Source organism: Hoplias malabaricus, chromosome 12 (assembly GCF_029633855.1).
Source record: "Hoplias malabaricus isolate fHopMal1 chromosome 12, fHopMal1.hap1, whole genome shotgun sequence".
Classification (NCBI taxonomy): domain Eukaryota; kingdom Metazoa; phylum Chordata; class Actinopteri; order Characiformes; family Erythrinidae; genus Hoplias; species Hoplias malabaricus.
Genome location: NC_089811.1, coordinates 28897004 through 28914303, shown reverse-complemented (window position 1 = coordinate 28914303; position 17300 = coordinate 28897004). Strand labels below are relative to the sequence as shown.

At 39.0% G+C, this 17300-nt stretch overlaps 1 protein-coding gene across 2 annotated transcripts; it reads left to right on the top strand.

Annotated features, from left to right (window-relative positions):
• Nucleotides 1-1361: 1361 nt before the first annotated feature.
• ttf2 (transcription termination factor, RNA polymerase II) lies at nt 1362-16097 on the top strand. 2 transcript variants are annotated; one of them, XM_066641426.1, is made up of 24 exons: nt 1362-1493; nt 1730-1841; nt 2023-2109; nt 2195-2264; nt 3552-4577; nt 5189-5309; nt 5403-5579; nt 5694-5851; nt 6013-6094; nt 6349-6456; nt 6583-6733; nt 7942-8047; nt 8265-8449; nt 8593-8746; nt 8820-8911; nt 9003-9082; nt 9444-9580; nt 9694-9864; nt 10128-10180; nt 10615-10768; nt 11920-12002; nt 12291-12365; nt 13971-14116; nt 15831-16097. In XM_066641426.1, the coding sequence occupies exons 1-23, from the start codon at nt 1466-1468 to the stop codon at nt 14113-14115; spliced, it is 3555 nt and encodes a 1184-aa protein (XP_066497523.1). In that variant the 5' UTR covers nt 1362-1465; the 3' UTR covers nt 14116; nt 15831-16097. The 2 variants fall into 2 exon arrangements, with proteins under 2 accessions (XP_066497523.1, XP_066497524.1); XM_066641427.1 differs by lacking the exon at nt 15831-16097 and adding an exon at nt 14974-15456.
• Nucleotides 16098-17300: the final 1203 nt, after the last annotated feature.

Sequence of the window (17300 nt, the reverse complement as noted above, 5' to 3'; positions counted from 1 at the left end):
CCGATGTTTCCTTTAAAAAAAAAAAAAAGGAGGGGAGGGGGGGATTTAGGCATCACACCAGCTGATAATGTTTGCCTTTTCATACAAAGAGTATCCATGCATATTCTACAATTTAACAAAAAATAAATATATGTTACATATCCTGCAGTTTTGTGTTTTTTTGTTGTTGTTGTTGTTGTTTTGTGTGTAATAGATTGGTTCATGTCCTGGGTGTGTTTCTGCCTTGTGCTTACTGTTATACTGGTAAACCTCACAATTCTGAACAGGAGGCCAACTGGTACATAGTTATAGTTTGTGCTCTCTCGTTTTCTTTACCCCATCAGAGCCGTGTCAGAGGAGTCTGTCTCTACTCCACAGTTTCTCCTCTGTTTCATCAGCATCACTGCTAGCCTAACCATCCTCTCGGTGTTAGCATTATTACAACTCAACAGCAGTAGGGATAATGGGAAAAAAACTCAGATTTCTTCAGTGTTATTTTGAATACATATTTTTGGAATGCATGTCCAAACTCTGCCACAAAACATCCCCTTATCTGTTACTGAATTGGCATCTGTTTGTCATATGGATTTTGAATCCAGGCCAGATGTCTGCATAAAGGGTTCTGGGTTTGTACATTCAGTCTCTGCTCTGGGTGGCCGTTCAGACGTATCTAGGGGTGTGTGTGTTTGTCTGTGTGTCACACTGCAGGGGACTGGCCCCCTACCCACCCCAGGGTGTGCCCTGGTCTTGCACACAGTGATTCTGGTTACAGACAATGAATGAATGAATGAATGAATGAATGAATGAATGAATGAATGAATGATAAGTACCAAGCATTCATGGCAGTGACACTGATGTGGCTGTTATGTGTTGGTGTCTGTAGCACCAGTAATATTGGGTGGGACACAGCATTGTTAGAATTTTTTAAACCCCTCAGTGTTACGGACTGATGGACTGAGAATAGTGTGTCAACCTACAACAGCCAACATTGTCCTGTGAGCAGCATTCAGTGACCAGTTACAACAGGTGAGTTACTGCCTGATTTAAAAACATTGAACAAGATGTGACTAATAGAGGGGTGTCCTGTGGAAGCCCTGGCATTGAAGAGCAGGTTGAAATGGGATTTAAAAATATGCATACACATGTACTACAGTCTGTAAATGTAGAACTACAAAGTGCAGAATGGAGCTGATAAGATGGAGAATGAGTATAGAATCAAAGAATTCATTTTTGTCTGATCGGTGTCCGTGGACCCTAGAGGTCGTGTTTTTGTTATGAGACCAGTCTGCCATCTGCTGGCTGTTGTTTAAACTCACTACAATTTGAACTGAACAGGGTTTTTGACTAGTGGCTCCTCATTGGCTGAGCAGGGACGTGACGTCATCAGGAGGTTGACGGCGGTGTTTACCGTTTCATTCCCAGAGTGAAGTTAGCCCGTCGGCTAACAGCTCAGCGACTGAAAAAGGTGCAACATATTCTCCACACCATGCAGAGAGTCCTTTGCGAAAGACACGGTGAGAGACACATTTAAATACATTTCCTAACTAACCGAAGTAAACGTTAGAACCTCGCAGAAGTTGACTTAACGAGAAAGAGAATGAGTGAGTGGCGTTATGTAGTTCTTTAGATTGTAATTAGTCATGAACAGTACTGGGATCACTTTCAGCGCACCAGGTTATATCTGCTGTAGACCTGCTCCGATGCTGTTTTAACTGTTAATTGGCTTGTTATCACGGCTCTCTTCATTCAGGCAACATTTGCTTTCTGAAGACTGGGGTGAATGAAGGGCCGAATAAAGGCCGGAGCTTCTATGTGTGCACTGCTCGAGATGAGAAACCTTGTGACTTCACGCTGTCTGCTGGGTGAGTGGTATTCCTTAACTTTTATACGCGTTATTTGTTCTTCATTTGATGATTTGTTTAATTTAGTTTGGCTTAAATGCCTTGTTCTCAAGCAGAGTCCTCGGTATTAGTACACAGGATCTGTGTTTTAAACTGAGTGTTGTATTGAATCTGTTCTAACCTGAGGTTACTCTAATCTCAGAGTTCCACCATCTCACTGTCTTTGCCATGAAGATGCATTGGTTGAACTTCAGGCCTTAAATCACAATGAAACACAGGACAGTTATAGGTGAGATATGCTTCACTTGTGTGATTTTATTATGCTAGTACTGTTCCATACATTTCTGACTGAAGTGCTGCCAATTTCTACACAGGTTGTTTTATCGCTGTGTAATAGGAAAGAAAGAGGGAAAGAAGTGGTGTGGGAGTGTTCCATGGTCAAAGGTAATGTTTCTCTATTTAAGGGGGGTATGTACAGGGGTTGGACAATGAAACTGAAACACCTGGTTTTAGACCACAATAATTTATTAGTATGGTGTAGGACCTCTTTTTGCGGCCAATACAGCGTCAAGTCCTGCACAGTGGTCAGAGGGATTTTAAACCATTCTTCTTGCAGGATAGTGGCCAGGTCTCTACGTGATGCTGGTGGAGGAAAACGTTTCCTGACTCGCTCCTCCAAAACACCCCAGAGTGGCTCAATAATATTTAGATCTGGTGACTGTGCAGGCCATGGGAGATGTTCAACTTCACTTTCATGTTCATCAAACCAATCTTTCACCAGTCTTGCTGTGTGTATTTGTGCATTGTCGTCCTGATACACGGCACCACCTTCAGGATACAATGTTTGAAACATTGAATGCACATGGTCCTCCAGAATGGTTTGGTAGTCCTTGGCAGTGATGTGCCCATCTAGTACAAGTATTGGGCCAAGGGGATGCCATGACATGGCAGCCCAAACCATCACTGATCCACCCCCATGCTTCACTCTGAGCATGCAACAGTCTGGGTGGAATGCTTCTTTGGGGCTTCTCCACACCATAACTCTCCCAGATGTGGGGAAAACAGTAAAGGGGGTCTCATCAGAGAACAATACATGTTTCACATTGTCCACAGCCCAAGATTTGAGCTCCTTGCACCATTGAAACCGACGTTTGGCGTTGGCATGAGTGACCAAAGGTGTGGCTATAGCAGCCCGGCCATGTATATTGACCCTGTGCAGCTCCCGACAGACAGTTCTGGTGGAAACAGGAGAATTGAGGTGCACATTTAATTCTGCAGTGATTTGGGCAGCCGTGGTTTTATGTTTTTTGGATACAATCCGGGTTAGCACCCGAACATCCCTTTCAGACAGCTTCCTCTTGCGTCCACAGTTAATCCTGTTGGATGTGTTTAGTCTTTCTTGGTGGTATGCTGACATTACCCTGGATACCGCGGCTCTTGATACATCACAAAGACTTGCTGTCTTGGTCACAGATGCGCCAGCAAAACGTGCACCAACAATTTGTCCTCTTTTGAACTCTGGTATGTCACCCATAATGTTGTGTGAACATTATTGAACCCTCACACCCTGCTCTTACTGGTGCAATGTGCAATTAATGAAGACTGGCCACGAGGCTCGTCCAATTTAGCCATGAAACCTCACACACTAAAATGACAGATGTTTCAGTTTCATTGTCCAATCCCTGTATGTGTATGTATATTGCAATTAATTTGTATAAATTACTTTTACAGAATGACACTGAAAGGAATCCTTTGAAAGCAAAAAAGATTCAACTGTCCAGTCTGCCTCCTGTTAGGAACCCTTTCAAAGCCCCTAACAAACTAGACCAAAGCTCAGAATGGAAAAAGCTTCAAGAGGGAGACAAAGAGGTGAAAACGTCTTGTGAACTTATTGACAGTGTTAACCACAAGAAGATCAAAGATGTTGAAACGCACAAAATTAAAGGAGAGAAAGAAATGTTTGGCAAAAGTGCCACATCCTTGAATGGGGAAATGGCCAACTCAACAGCGCCAGAGTCCTGGAGAAACAAGAAACTTCCTCCTGGAGTAAAGATTAAGAAGAGAGTATCAGACAAGGAGAAGGCGTGTAGTGGCAGCACTGGTGATGTGCCTGCTAGCAGAAGACAGAGTTCAGAGGACACTGAAAGCTCTCATACTAGAAGTGAATGTGAGATTATAAAGGAGAAAGAAAATAAATCATATACCCCCAGAGACTGTGATGAAGAGAAGGAGAAGGTACATGCAGCCACAGAGGCAGTTCAGTCAGAAGTCTCACTACAAAAAGCTGAGGACTGTAGTGAGAAGACTCCTGTCAGTGACGGTATGAAAGAAACCCTCACCTCTAGTAAAACAGTGACATCAAATGGAGACTCTGGAACAAGCACATTAACAAAGAAACACAGTTTACAATCGGGCAAAGTGGACAGCCCAGAATTTACATTAAAATGTGATTCAGCTTCTTCAATGCCAGTTAAAAATGGAGCACAAGAAACAGTGTCAAGGGAAAGTCAGGAGAAGACTCAGAATGTCAAGAATACAGTCAAGTCTCCCTTCGGAGAGTGGAGTGATGAAGATGATGATGTTCAGATAGTGTCAGTACAGCCAGGTCCTGAGAGCACATCCAAAATTCCAACTACAATTGTGCAGAAATCCATCACCTCCTACCCAGGTTTCCAGCCTGCCTCAAACTTCAAGGATCAAAAGGAAGACCCCAGAGCTCTCCACACCCAGCTGACTGAACAGCTTAAACAGAAGAAGGTACTCTTCTTTTTTTTTTTTTTTTTTTTTTTTTTTTTTTTTTTAGTGTTTGCCATCAACTCTTTAAATAATGTTCTTCCTGCTGTTGTTTTACTGCAATATTTTTTTTCTTTTTATGAAAGCCTGTTTAACCAAATCATGCTCATGATAGAACAGTTAACTAAAATGTAACAAGAACTGCCCAGTCTGACCAAGTGGTCAGATTACTACAGAAGTGCTATGAGATGCAGTTGAGCTGAGTTAGAACAGATTTGCTTATTCAAGTTATTTGTTAATTATAACCTGCCCTAATGGGGCATTGAACATTTTCATAGACAATGAAACATCATTGTTGTTTATACAGAAATTGCAGGAAAAGCTTGAATACACTTTCCCTTGTATTTAGTAAATAAATTACTGCTATAACTTCATATAACAATGTCAGTTATACTTGGCATAGTCACTATTATGTTCTCTGAACATACAGCAGATATATATTTTACTGTTTTATTCTGTTTGAGATGAATGAAAGCACAAGTTTCAAGTAATCAACAGTATATCAAAATGACAAATTTTCAAAGCACCAATCTAACTATATTTTCCCGTTCCTCTCACCTATGCCCTGGGTCCAGGCAACACTCTCGCTGGTGAATGTGTCTGCCCTTCCTGATAACGGAGAGAGGCTGAAGAGCCAAGTTAAGCAGCTGGAAGAGGCTTTGGAGTCCTTGAATCTAAATAGTATTCATCTAACAGGTAATGTTTTTTACTATGAGCTAATAAACAATCTCCTTGGTGTTTTAATCTTTAAGGTTCATTATTGATTGTTAATTCATATTCTGTTTGTAGAGTCTCAGGGTTCAGAAGGTGACGCACAGCAAAAACCAATAAGCAGTCAGTCCAACCCTTTTAGCAGAAAAGGAGGCACTGTCTTTTTGGCAGAAGTGCCAGTGCCTTTCCAGCAACAAGCTTCTACTAGTGCTCTAGAATTCCATCTTAGTCAGGGTTATGCTCAGATGTATGGAGGTAATTGAATTTTTATTCTTTTGTCAATGCATAAATAGACTAATCTGCGGTCAGTGTTTCTGATGCTGTGTGTGCATATGTTGTCATGTAATTTCCAACTTATTTCCTAACCAGTGAATCCTCAGAACCAAGCCTTCTATGGAGGCAGAATGACAGAGAACAGACTACTTGCTGTTCGAAATGCTACAACTGAGGCAATAGATCACCTCCACCACTCACTGGAGTCCTGCCCCTCTACAGACACAGAGGCAGAGGACCCTAAAGGAATCAAGGCAAGAAGCTCTGCATGAATGCTGAGCCTGTGAAATAACTTTATGCTATATTGAGAATGAAGTTACACGAGTTTGAAGGTTGATACGTTAAATTCCTACTTGTTTGTGTGGAATAATTGGATATGAGCTTTTTTTTCTTTTTTTAAATTTAATCTTTTCAGGTCCAGTTATTGCCTCACCAAAGAAAAGCTCTGGCATGGCTGTTGTGGAGAGAGACCCAAAACCCTTGTGGTGGTATCCTGGGTATTTCACTATTTATTTCTTATTGTTTATTTTAGTAATATTTTTTAAGAGATCAAAGGAAGATTTACAAGGGTATGTGATTGTAAGTGAATTTGTGTATAGCTCATAAAATGTACAAAAATGATACTTGTGTATGTTATGTATATTTTTGTACCAGCGATTCTAGTTTAAGGTCCTCACATCAAAGATTTAGTGAAACTATTTTAAGATCATATTGTTTTTGTTTTTAATCTGTTATTCTGTGCTATTTTCAGCGGATGACATGGGTTTGGGAAAGACTCTGACTATGATTGCTCTCATTTTGGCACAGAAGAAGAAAAATGAAAAGAACACAGAGCTGGAGGGATGGATTTCCAAAACTGGTAAACACATATGCATTTTGTGTGTTTGTGTGTACCTTCTTTTATCTGATTATCAGAATTTGACTGAACATTTACTTGCAGGATTTTGTTCATGTATGTAATTCAGTTTAAATATTTTTCTGTTAGACACAGCTTTGGTTGCATCTCAGGGTACACTGATTATCTGCCCTGCCTCTTTGGTTCATCACTGGAAGAAAGAGATAGAGAGACATGTAAAGAATGGTCGACTGAGTGTATATCTCTACCACGGGCCCAACCGTCAGAGGAGTGCAAGCGTGTAAGACACACAGCTTTGTGTATTTAACTTTTTCCCATCTTGTTCAATTTGGCAAGTGAATTTAAGTATACTGTCCCAAACAAATGTTTTATTTTATTTTTCAGCTATATATTTATGGGTGCCAAATTGTTAAAATACTATCTCTATTAATACTACTACTGCTACTAATAATAATGATAATATATAAATGATAATCTCTTTTTTGTAGGTTTGATTACAGCATATATCCATGTTTACAGTGACAGCACAAATATAATTGAGTAAACTGTGTTTGAGTAAGGCTCTTGAAAACACAATCATTTTTGCCATTTACTTCAACGAATCTTATCTTCAGTTTTAGACCTTTTTTAAAAATTTGCAGGCCACTGGGTTTTATTTAAACATTTTTTTACATTTGACAAACTCACCTGTGAGTTTGATAACAGAGCTCATAATTATGCTGCAGACAGGAGCACTAGTGGTAGGGATACAAGGCAATCATATTTAACAGTAGCCATTCAGATAGTAGATTTTCATGGTCAGTCACATTCTAGTCTTACATTGCCAGACTCACGAGAGAGTGAGTTAGAAACACCTACTTATGCAGGAAAATTAATTTGGACACTCAAAAGGACCAATCACAAGTCTGCTCTATTGGCATGATGTGTAGAAAGTGGAGATTCATGTCACACTTATACAAGAGCCAGTACAAAACGATACACAGTGTTTCTACACGGATGTACAGATAACCAAACAGAATGCAACTGGCAAAATTGTGACAGTGAGGCCAGGTTTGTACACTGAACGTTTCAGACTTTACGTTTACTTGTGGGCAGTGTGTCTGTGGCTGAAATTAATCAAATCCTCTTAAGCCAATCCAGAACTGTAGTTTATCATTTTCCACTGACACTCATCTTAACAGTTCTTTCAAATGAAAGCAATGCCCCTGATGATTTTGGCCATGGGTCTAGTGGCTGAATTAATTGCTAGGACCATCAGGACAGGGACACCACAGTATTATATTAAACTTTTAAGTGTTCGAAGTTCTAAATCTCATAAAACGCCACCCCACACCCAGACAGTACTTGCTTCCATTGAGTCATGCCACAAACACTGAAAACCCTAGCCTTGGACCACAAAGGGAATTTGCCTAATTAACTTTCAACAGTTTACCATGAGTGCTCTGGTTTTGTTTGTTCCCTCACTTGCACTTCTGCTTTCTCCACTAGACTGGCTGAGCATAATGTAGTAGTCACCACATACAGTTTGGTTTCTAAAGAGGTTCCTAATCAGAAAGAAGATGCAGAACACCCCAGTGATTGCTCTGAGCCTTTGGTATGAATAAATATTTTGAAAATTTTTGTTGTTACACTATTTTGACAGTTATCTGCTCCGATATGATACACTTAAATATAGGTCTCTGGTTGGTCATTATTTAAAGTGGTCAAATGGGTAGCTTTGTTAAATTTAGTGGTTCTTGGTTGAATTGTCTAAATGTACCAATGTACACAAACTGTAGCAAAGAATATTTTAACATTATACATCTGTTCAGTCTTCCGGGACGGGCCCTCTCCTGCGTGTTGCCTGGGCTCGTGTGGTTTTGGATGAGGCTCACAACATCAAGAACCCTAAAATCCACACCTCTGTAGCAGTGTGCAAGCTGCGGGCCAAAGCACGTTGGGCGGTCACTGGAACTCCCATCCAGAATAACCTGCTAGATATGTACTCACTGCTGAAGTACGATTTTTTTTTTTTTAATGATTGTCTAGCCTTTGAACTTTATTGCAGATTTCACTGTTGTCAGAAAATATGATTCTTTATACTGTAAAATATTCACAGCTGTTGCTTGATTAAACTTAAAGGCTGTGTGTTTGTGTCAGGTTTTTGAGGTGCTCTCCATTTGATGAATATAAACTCTGGAAGGCTCAAGTAGACAATGGCTCAAAGAGAGGGGGGGAGAGACTCAACATACTCACCAGGTCTCTGCTGCTCCGCAGGACCAAGGACCAGCTGGACTCTACAGGCAAGCCTCTGGTATGTGGAAACAAGCCATATAATGCACTTATTTCAAATTTCACAGCACACACTAACACATTTTTTCTTCTAGGTTTCTTTGCCTCATCGAAGCTGTGAAATTCACAGAGTGAAACTGTCAGAGGATGAGCAGTCTGTTTATGATGTAGTATTTGCCCAGTCCAGGTAAAGAATACCACAGAGTTATGTAACGCTAATTATAAAACCTGTAAATAATATTTAGTTATGAGTCTAATATTGAAACTGAATTGTCCAGGTCAACACTGCAGTCATACCTGAAAAGGCATGAAGGTGGAGACACTAATCAAGGGCACAATAGCAATCCATTTGAGAAAGGTTAGAAATTATCGCTTAAGGTCTTGAACAGACTGTTTTTATACTATTTTTTAATAAAGTTGTCTTTAAATAAAATGTTCAAAATAGAGTTAGAAAGTGCATGAAAGGCAAACGTTTTCTTTAAAAAATGAATCAGCAGTTATTTGATGAGCATTTTGAAAGTAAATTGTTAAAAACAAGAAAAGTATGCTTAAAGAATTCAGAATTTTAAACAGGCTCATAATTAATACATTTGGGAAAGAAGAATACCATCCAAATACAATTAATTAGTTGGCTGTAAGAAACTTACTAGGTTTTCCTCTTGGACAGGACCCTTCAAATCCTTTAATAATGCTCTGTGTGTTTAATTTTGCCGTTTTAGTTGCTTGTGAGTTTGGAATGTCTCAAGAGACGTCAGTGTCCTCCTCTCAGCAATCTCAGGGTTCCAGCACCATCCACATCCTGTCACTTCTGCTGCGCCTCAGACAGTGCTGTTGCCATCTGTCATTACTAAAGAAGGTAACTTTTCTCACACAAACACACTATGATCCTTGTCACTTTCAGTGCATGCATTTAGTGTTTGTGTTTTGTTTGTCTGCTCATATATTTGTTTGTCTGTTTGTGCATATTAGACGCTGGATCAGTCAGAGCTGCAGGGTGATGGGATTGCTCTGTCTTTGGAGGAGCAGCTGTGTGCTCTGTCTCTGTCTGAACACTCTGACTCTGACACCAAATCCACAGTCTCTCTCAATGGCAGCCGTTTCCAATCTGAACTCTTTGAGGAAAGTCGTGAGAGCACTAAGGTGACCAAAACCCTTCACACAATGGCAGTTTGGCTAAACTAGGCTTGCCTAGTTTCTCTTTGCTCTTGTCTCTGATTACATGGAACATTTAACACACAAACATAATTATACATTAAACCATCTTAAGCGCAAAATATTAACTGAACGTTTCTTTTTAGTTTAGAATAAAGACTTGATTCAAATGTATATCTAACACATTAAACAAAATCATGTCCTATGCAAGTCTTTAAACAGTCTATATTAATTACAATTTATTTTTCCAGATTTCAGCCATTCTTACAGAGTTGAAGGAGATCCGTAAAAAAAATCAGAAAAGGTAATCTCTCTAAGGTTCTTAATATATGAAATGAAGCAGTTCTCTTACTACTACTCAGTAGATACTTTCATGCATGGACAGATTATTTTATTATTAATGACCCATCCCATGCCATATATCTTGCCTTTGAATTGTTCCCTCATGGCTGTTGTTACGGATGTCAGACTGTGTGATGTAAAGTCACTTTTGTAACTGAAGCCGTTAGATTACTGAATGAGAATCGTTAATAATTAGTTGTTTGGATTGGTTTTATTTCTAGTGATTAAGTATTTGTTTTTTGTTTTTTTTTGTCTGTTGTTTGTTTTATAATGTCTGTGGGCCCAGCATGAATTGCCTCCTTGGGGATAAATAAAGTTCATTCAATTCATGTGACAAATTTGAAATCTTAACAATATATCCTTCCCAAGAGTTCTGACTTGAGTGTCTGTTGGCAGTGTGATTGTCTCCCAGTGGACCAGTATGCTGCACATTGTAGCAGTTCACTTAAAGAAGTTGCACGTGCACTTTGCAGTTATAGACGGCGCAGTTAACCCCAAGAAGCGCATGGAGCTGGTGGAGGAATTCAACACTAATGCTAAAGGCCCCCAGGTATATCTTCACAGGGCTGTGAGATGGACTTAGAAGTTAATTCACATTTTAATTATTTGTTTATTTATTTATTTTTTGCATTATAAATCTTAAATTTAATTTTGAGAACACAAATAACAAAGCTTCAATAATAATGTACTGGTAATATCCAGAAAGATTTACATTTATTTATTTAGATTAGTGGGTTTATACCTAACTTTCAAAAGTTTGTAAATAGTAACTTTGTAAATTTTTTCTTCATGATGCCCGAATTGCAAATGGGGTACCCTATCCATTAAATTCCCATTTCAGAAGAAATGGTAGATGAGCAGGTGTCTGCAGACTGAGTCTGTCCCAAAACCTAGTGAGCTGTCTGCATAGAGAGAATTTTATATCCAAGTTTGCATGCTCCCAACATGTAGACTGTCCTAATGCTGTCTACTGAGATACCTTTAATCTGACCAAATTTTAAGGCAGCCCTGAACCGTTTCTCAGGCAATCCCATGATGCCACACAAGCACATCTCTTCCAGAGCAAAAATAATAAAAATAGCAATAAAAACACTAAGAGCAGAATCTACCACAATTGAAAATTCACTGACATTGTGCATTTGGTTTTTGTGAAAGCTAAGAGAACACTGTGTCGATGTGCCCACTTTAAAGTTTGGTGCAAGATGAATAATGCCTGTGGCTGTTTATGATGTCCCTTAGTTCCAGTGAAGGGTAATCTTATTCCTGTGGTATCTAACAGCATTCTAGATTTTGTTTGCTTATACAACACTTCTGTAGTTTGGAGAAACATTTCCTATTTGGAAGGTTATGATGCTCCTGTGGACAAATCCTGCTGGTGTGACAGGACATGTCTGGCCTAATCCCATTCCACCACTTTTGGAATGAAATTTGACAGCAACTGTGAGCCAGGACATTTTAAACCTAGAATTTTTGCACTCCCAATCACAAATATTCTTGTGGCTGAATGGCTGTTATCCACATATCCATGTTCCAAAATCTTGAGCAGTCAAATCTGTCCCAGAATGTAGGGTATATTATTATTGTCGGCTCTGACATAAAGCAGTTTTGATTGTTTGCAAACAATATATTTTGAATAATTTGCATGTAATACCTGATAATTTAGTTAATTTGGCCTCTGTATATCTGAATTGGGTATTGCAGGTAATGCTGGTGTCGTTGTGTGCTGGAGGAGTGGGTATTAATTTGACAGGTGGAAACCATCTCTTCCTCATAGACATGCACTGGTAAGCAACTCATTTTTTATATGGTGTTCTCAAACCATTTTGTCAGTATTTGAGAAATATTGCAAGGGATTTCCTGACAGCAAACATGTCTATAAAGATGTAGTTTTTGCAGTGTCACTATGGGTCAGTTTTCAGTGGTGCAAAAATATCACCAATAAATAAAGGAGCACTAATTATATTTTATTTAAAAATTCCAACTAGTAATAAATTAACTGTAAAATATGCAGAACATTACTTTGAAAATAATATAACCCCTGGCATGTTCTTAAACTACAACTCAAATTACAGGAACCCAGCACTGGAAGACCAGGCCTGTGATAGAATCTACAGAGTGGGTCAGCGTCTGGATGTTACTATTCATAGGTGAGTCTTATGGCACTGGACATGACTCTGATGTTTACAGATGTTAAAGGGGACATATAATCACTTTTTTAGTGCATTAGCTCATACAGTTAGGAAACTGTGAAATATAACTCATTCAGGTTTATTGCACATTTTAAATTTGAAAACATGGCATAAAGTCAGTCATTCAGATTTTTGTGCTGCATATTACATGGAGTGCAGACACTTTAGAACTGTCCCACCGTCTCATCTGAGTAACTTCAATCACAGTCCTGGACCTGTGTTTTATGTCAGAGCCCAAAGATCAGGCTAAAACAAAAGCTTCATATCCAGCTCCCCCCCAAACACATTCAGAAACTCCTGTTGAGCGAAATGGTCCTCAGCAATGGCATATCCTGCCTTCTCCAGCCAATAATCATGAAAACAAACAGAGAAAATAATTTAGGCTTTGGCAAATCATAGGGTGATTTTACATCATCTTTCTTCGATCTATGGCAGTCATAAAATATGCCTCAGACCATGATCCGGACCAAAGAACCAAAATTTGGTCTGACCCATAGAGGTGGTCTCAGCCCAAATCAAACTGAAACATGGTTTGGTTCATGTGCTCTGTGAAACCTTGGCTGGTTTGGAATTTCTGACGAAATTGAGGAAGTATAAATAACAGTAATGGGAGTCATCAGGCAATTTACTTAATCCTGTTACCTCAAAAAATAGTTCAAAACATGTAAAACCCAATTTGACTCTGAATTCTTTACCATAACCATACTAGAGTGCCTTAAGTGAAAACTATGTGAACAGTGAACATCAAACATAATCTCAGTAGGTCTGTTTTTTTAAACATCAGAGTTCAACATGAGGTAGGATCAAATACAACACTTCTCTCCAGTCTCATAGATTGATTTTCTTGAGATTTAATGTCATGTTGTTGTAGTAAACATAAGTGTAATTTTAAACAAATATAATTCCCACTGTTACGTCTGCTATATCCCAAACCACACACTAGCACACTACATAGGGTATAAAAAAGGAAAAATACAACATTATCAGAACAACACTCATCATCAGAAAGTCCACAATATATATTGGGGTGACAGATATTCATACAATGCTCAAAATATGACCCAGTATAGTAAATATATTCCATTCACTTGTTTTGACAGCAGAGATGACCAGCCAGTCAGTGGCTACTCGGTGGGCAGCGTAATCAGGGAACAAAAATTCCAGCTCGTTCTGCTTTTCTAAATCAATACAAGCTGCAGGTTCAGCTTTGAAACCTTTGTTTAAATGCTTTGGAAGTGCCTCATTTCCCTGCAGCATTATGTTGGGAAACACCTCTAAAGATCTGCCTTTGATTTGCCTACTGACTAATGTTTTATCCTTTTATTCCTGTGCTTTTTTTTTTTAATGGTGTCATGTTATGTTCATGAGCATGCATAATTTAAGGAGGATGGTAGAGGTCTTCCCATCACTTTGCCTTCCTAACATTTTTGGCTTTCTTTGTGTACCTTGAGTGAGACCTTTCCAGTATTGCTAGACCCATTGCTAATGGGTATCAGACGAACAAGGAGAGTTTGAGGTCATATGATGTCTCTTTGCTTCATCTGGTGTGTCTGTACTTTACAGGTTTGTGTGTGAGGGTACAGTAGAGGATAAGATATCTTCTCTGCAAGAGAAAAAAAAGGAACTTGCCCAGAAAGTCCTGTCTGGAACTGGCTCCTCCTTCACCAAGCTCTCCTTGGCAGATCTCAGGGTCATCTTTGGTGTGTAAGGTGTGGCTAAGATATTTTCAGTTGTTTGTTTAACTTATCGTTACATTATTACATTAATTTACTTATCTTAGATTGTCTGTTATCCATGTACAACACTGAACCTTTCTTAAAAAAAAGCATTACCCCGTGGTCATGCTAAATTACCTCATTTTATTAAAATCATGGAGAGATTGATCACTTGAAATATCCCAAATGTTATATCAATTTAGTCAAACCAATTTGCCAATGTGGAAATCCATGTGTGTACCTATTATTTAAGATATTTTCAGACCTGATCATGGACACACATTATTCTGTACATTTGACTGTTTTCCTGCTTTAACACTAATATTTCTGCCTAATAAGGTTATTAATGAGATTAGATGTGTTGGGAGCAGTGAAAACACTAAAATGTTCATGGACTTGCTGTGATTTATTTTGTCTAAGGGAAGTATTTTGACACCTGTCCACACTGCAGCTTTTAGTGTTCATTACAATTGGTTAAACTGAAAGCTAGTAATAATTGTAAGAACTTGAGTCATTTTGTTTCCAATGGTGTTTTTGTTTGTTTGTTTGTTTTTTATTTTCCTGTATTGTTTGTGCGATGAACATTTTTTTTATTTATTATAAATAAAATTATAAATAAAAAAAATTGTTTGCTTGAACATGTAACATTTTAAATTTCTATTGTAAATAGTGGACAATTTAAATATACACTAAAGTTTTATATATATGTATGCATGCATGCATGCATGCACAGTATATGTATGTGTGTGTGTGTTGGTCATAAAATTAGAATATCATGAAAAAGTTTATTTATTTCAGTAATTCCATTCAAAAAGTGAAACTTGTATATTATACTCATTCATTACACACAGACTGGTGACGGTGGGTCCAGAGCCTACCTGGAATCATTGGGCACAAGGCAGGAACACACCCTGGAGGGGGCACCAGTCCTTCACGGCACAACACACACACAATCATGCATTCACTCACATCTACGGACACTTTTGAGTTTCCAATCCACCTACCAACGTGTTTTTTTTTTCTGTACCGTGGGAGGAAACCGGAGCACCTGGAGGAAACCCACGCGGACACGGGGACAGCTCCTCACAGGCAGTCACTCACAAGACCACATCTTTTCCTTCCCTTCACCTCTCTATTAATGTGCTTGGACACAGAGCTCCGTGAACAGCCAGCCCCTTTAGCAATGACCTTTTGTGTTGTGCTCTGCTTGTGTAAGGTGTCAATGGTCGTCTTTTGGACAACTGTCAGAAGTCTTCCCCATGATTGTGTAGCCTACAGAACTAGACTGAGAGACATTTAAAGACCTTTGCTGGTGTTTTGAGTTAATTAGCTGATTAGAGTGTGGCACCAAGTGTCTTTAATATTAAACCTTTTCAATAATTTTCTGAGATACTGAATTTGGGGTTTTCATTAGTTGTCAGTTATAATCATCAAATTAAAGAAATAAACACTTGAAATATATCAGTCTGTGTGTAATGAATGTGTATATTATAGAAGTTTCATTTTTTGAATGGAATTACTGAAATAAATCAACATTTTCATGATATTCTAATTTTATGATGTGTGTACACACACTGGAATTGCGTAGGTTTTCAGTCCCAGCTTGCTCTGTGTTCAGAGCTCATTTAAATCAAGCATAAACTCACTGCTTGTAAAATCTCTTAAGTTACAGCAGCTTTTACATTTATTTTTATCTGACTCACAACAGCAGTCCGTAACTTTACCTCGAGGTGTTTTGAAGAGGTTTATATGCTCCTTGGGCAGATGGCAGACGATAATGTTCCTCCCCAGAGCCCGTGGAGGATGACAACCCACTTCATCCAGAATGAGCGGCCAATGTGCACTTAGTTGCCGAGTGGATGGAGAATGGATTATTGCACTTTTCAACACCAGCTCCTGTGTGTGTGATTGCTCTGGCCAGGAGCAGTACCTAACCGATTGCTAACCAGACTGCCAATAGATGGAATGTCACAATCAGGCAGCTCAGGTCAGCCCAATAAACTAAATAAGGACAATGGAAGATGACAAAGGAAAGAAAATATAACTAATTAAAATTACAAGTTTAAATCAAAATACTGAACTACGAATCCATAAAGTGTGCAGCACCTGTATGGCCTCAGAGTCATGAGAGGAGAAAAAACTTAGTGCAAGCTAAAGTATAATTAGCACAAGGAAAAAAATTGAGAACTTCCCGCACCAGATGCTTGGTTAAACAGCAAAGTAATTATAAGTGTCTTTGCATTGTTCAGTTTAAAATCATACCTGGAACTTCAGCACCTCATGAAATGTTCCTCAACTCCCTAACAGTTCATTCATAAATGGTTAGGAGTTCTGAATGTATCAAATGGTGCACACATGGAGTATGTGGACCAAATTTGTTTCACTTAATATAAATATACCTTATAAACTGTACTCTCTAAATAATATAAATTGTATAGAACTCAATAATAAAACTCTGTTATGAAATGACCTGCCAGTATTGCAGCATAAACACTATGAACACTTTTGAGTAGCCAATCCATCTACCAATGTGTAGGACCCTGAAGCTCTGTGACAGTGACTCTACCTGTGGAAGCCACTGTGCCGTTTTTTTTTTTTTTTTTTTTTTTTTGTGGGCAGCACAGGGTCCTGTGGGGTTCAAACTCCACATTAGGGCTGTGAGGAGTGTGGTGTATTCTCCGTGTCACCATGGGTTACCTCCCACAGTCCAAAAACACGTTGGTAGGTGGATTGCCTGGACATATTTGTCCATAAGTGGGTCTGTGTGTGTTGCCCTGCAATGGAATAGAGCCTAATTCAGTGTGTGTTCCTGTCTTGCAGAGTTCTGTGCTCTTCCCACACAAGCAGACAAAGTACAAAATTGTGTCTATTTATACACCTAACACCCATAACATTATGACCACCTCCTTGTTCCTACAATCACTCTCCATTCTCTCAGCTCCACTGTCCACAGGAGCATTTTGTTGTTCTACAATTACAGACTGAAGTCCATGTCTTGCTCTGCACACTGTTTTCACCCTTTTCTTCAATGGTCAGGACCCCCACAGAGCAGGTATGATTTTGGGTGGTGAAACGTTTTCAGCATCACAGTGACATGTGGTGGTGAGTTAATGTGTGTTGTGCTGGTACACGTGGATCAGACACAGCAGAAATTCTGTTCATATTCTGGACAGTCTGT

Bases quoted from the DNA above. Each gene is read 5' to 3' on its own strand.
- ttf2 (XM_066641426.1), top strand. From the start codon at position 1,466: ATGCAGAGAGTCCTTTGCGAAAGACACG. The intron at 1,494-1,729 runs GTGAGAGACACA...CTCTTCATTCAG, and splicing joins AGTCCTTTGCGAAAGACACG to GCAACATTTGCTTTCTGAAG. The intron at 6,734-7,941 runs GTAAGACACACA...TTTCTCCACTAG, and splicing joins CGTCAGAGGAGTGCAAGCGT to ACTGGCTGAGCATAATGTAG.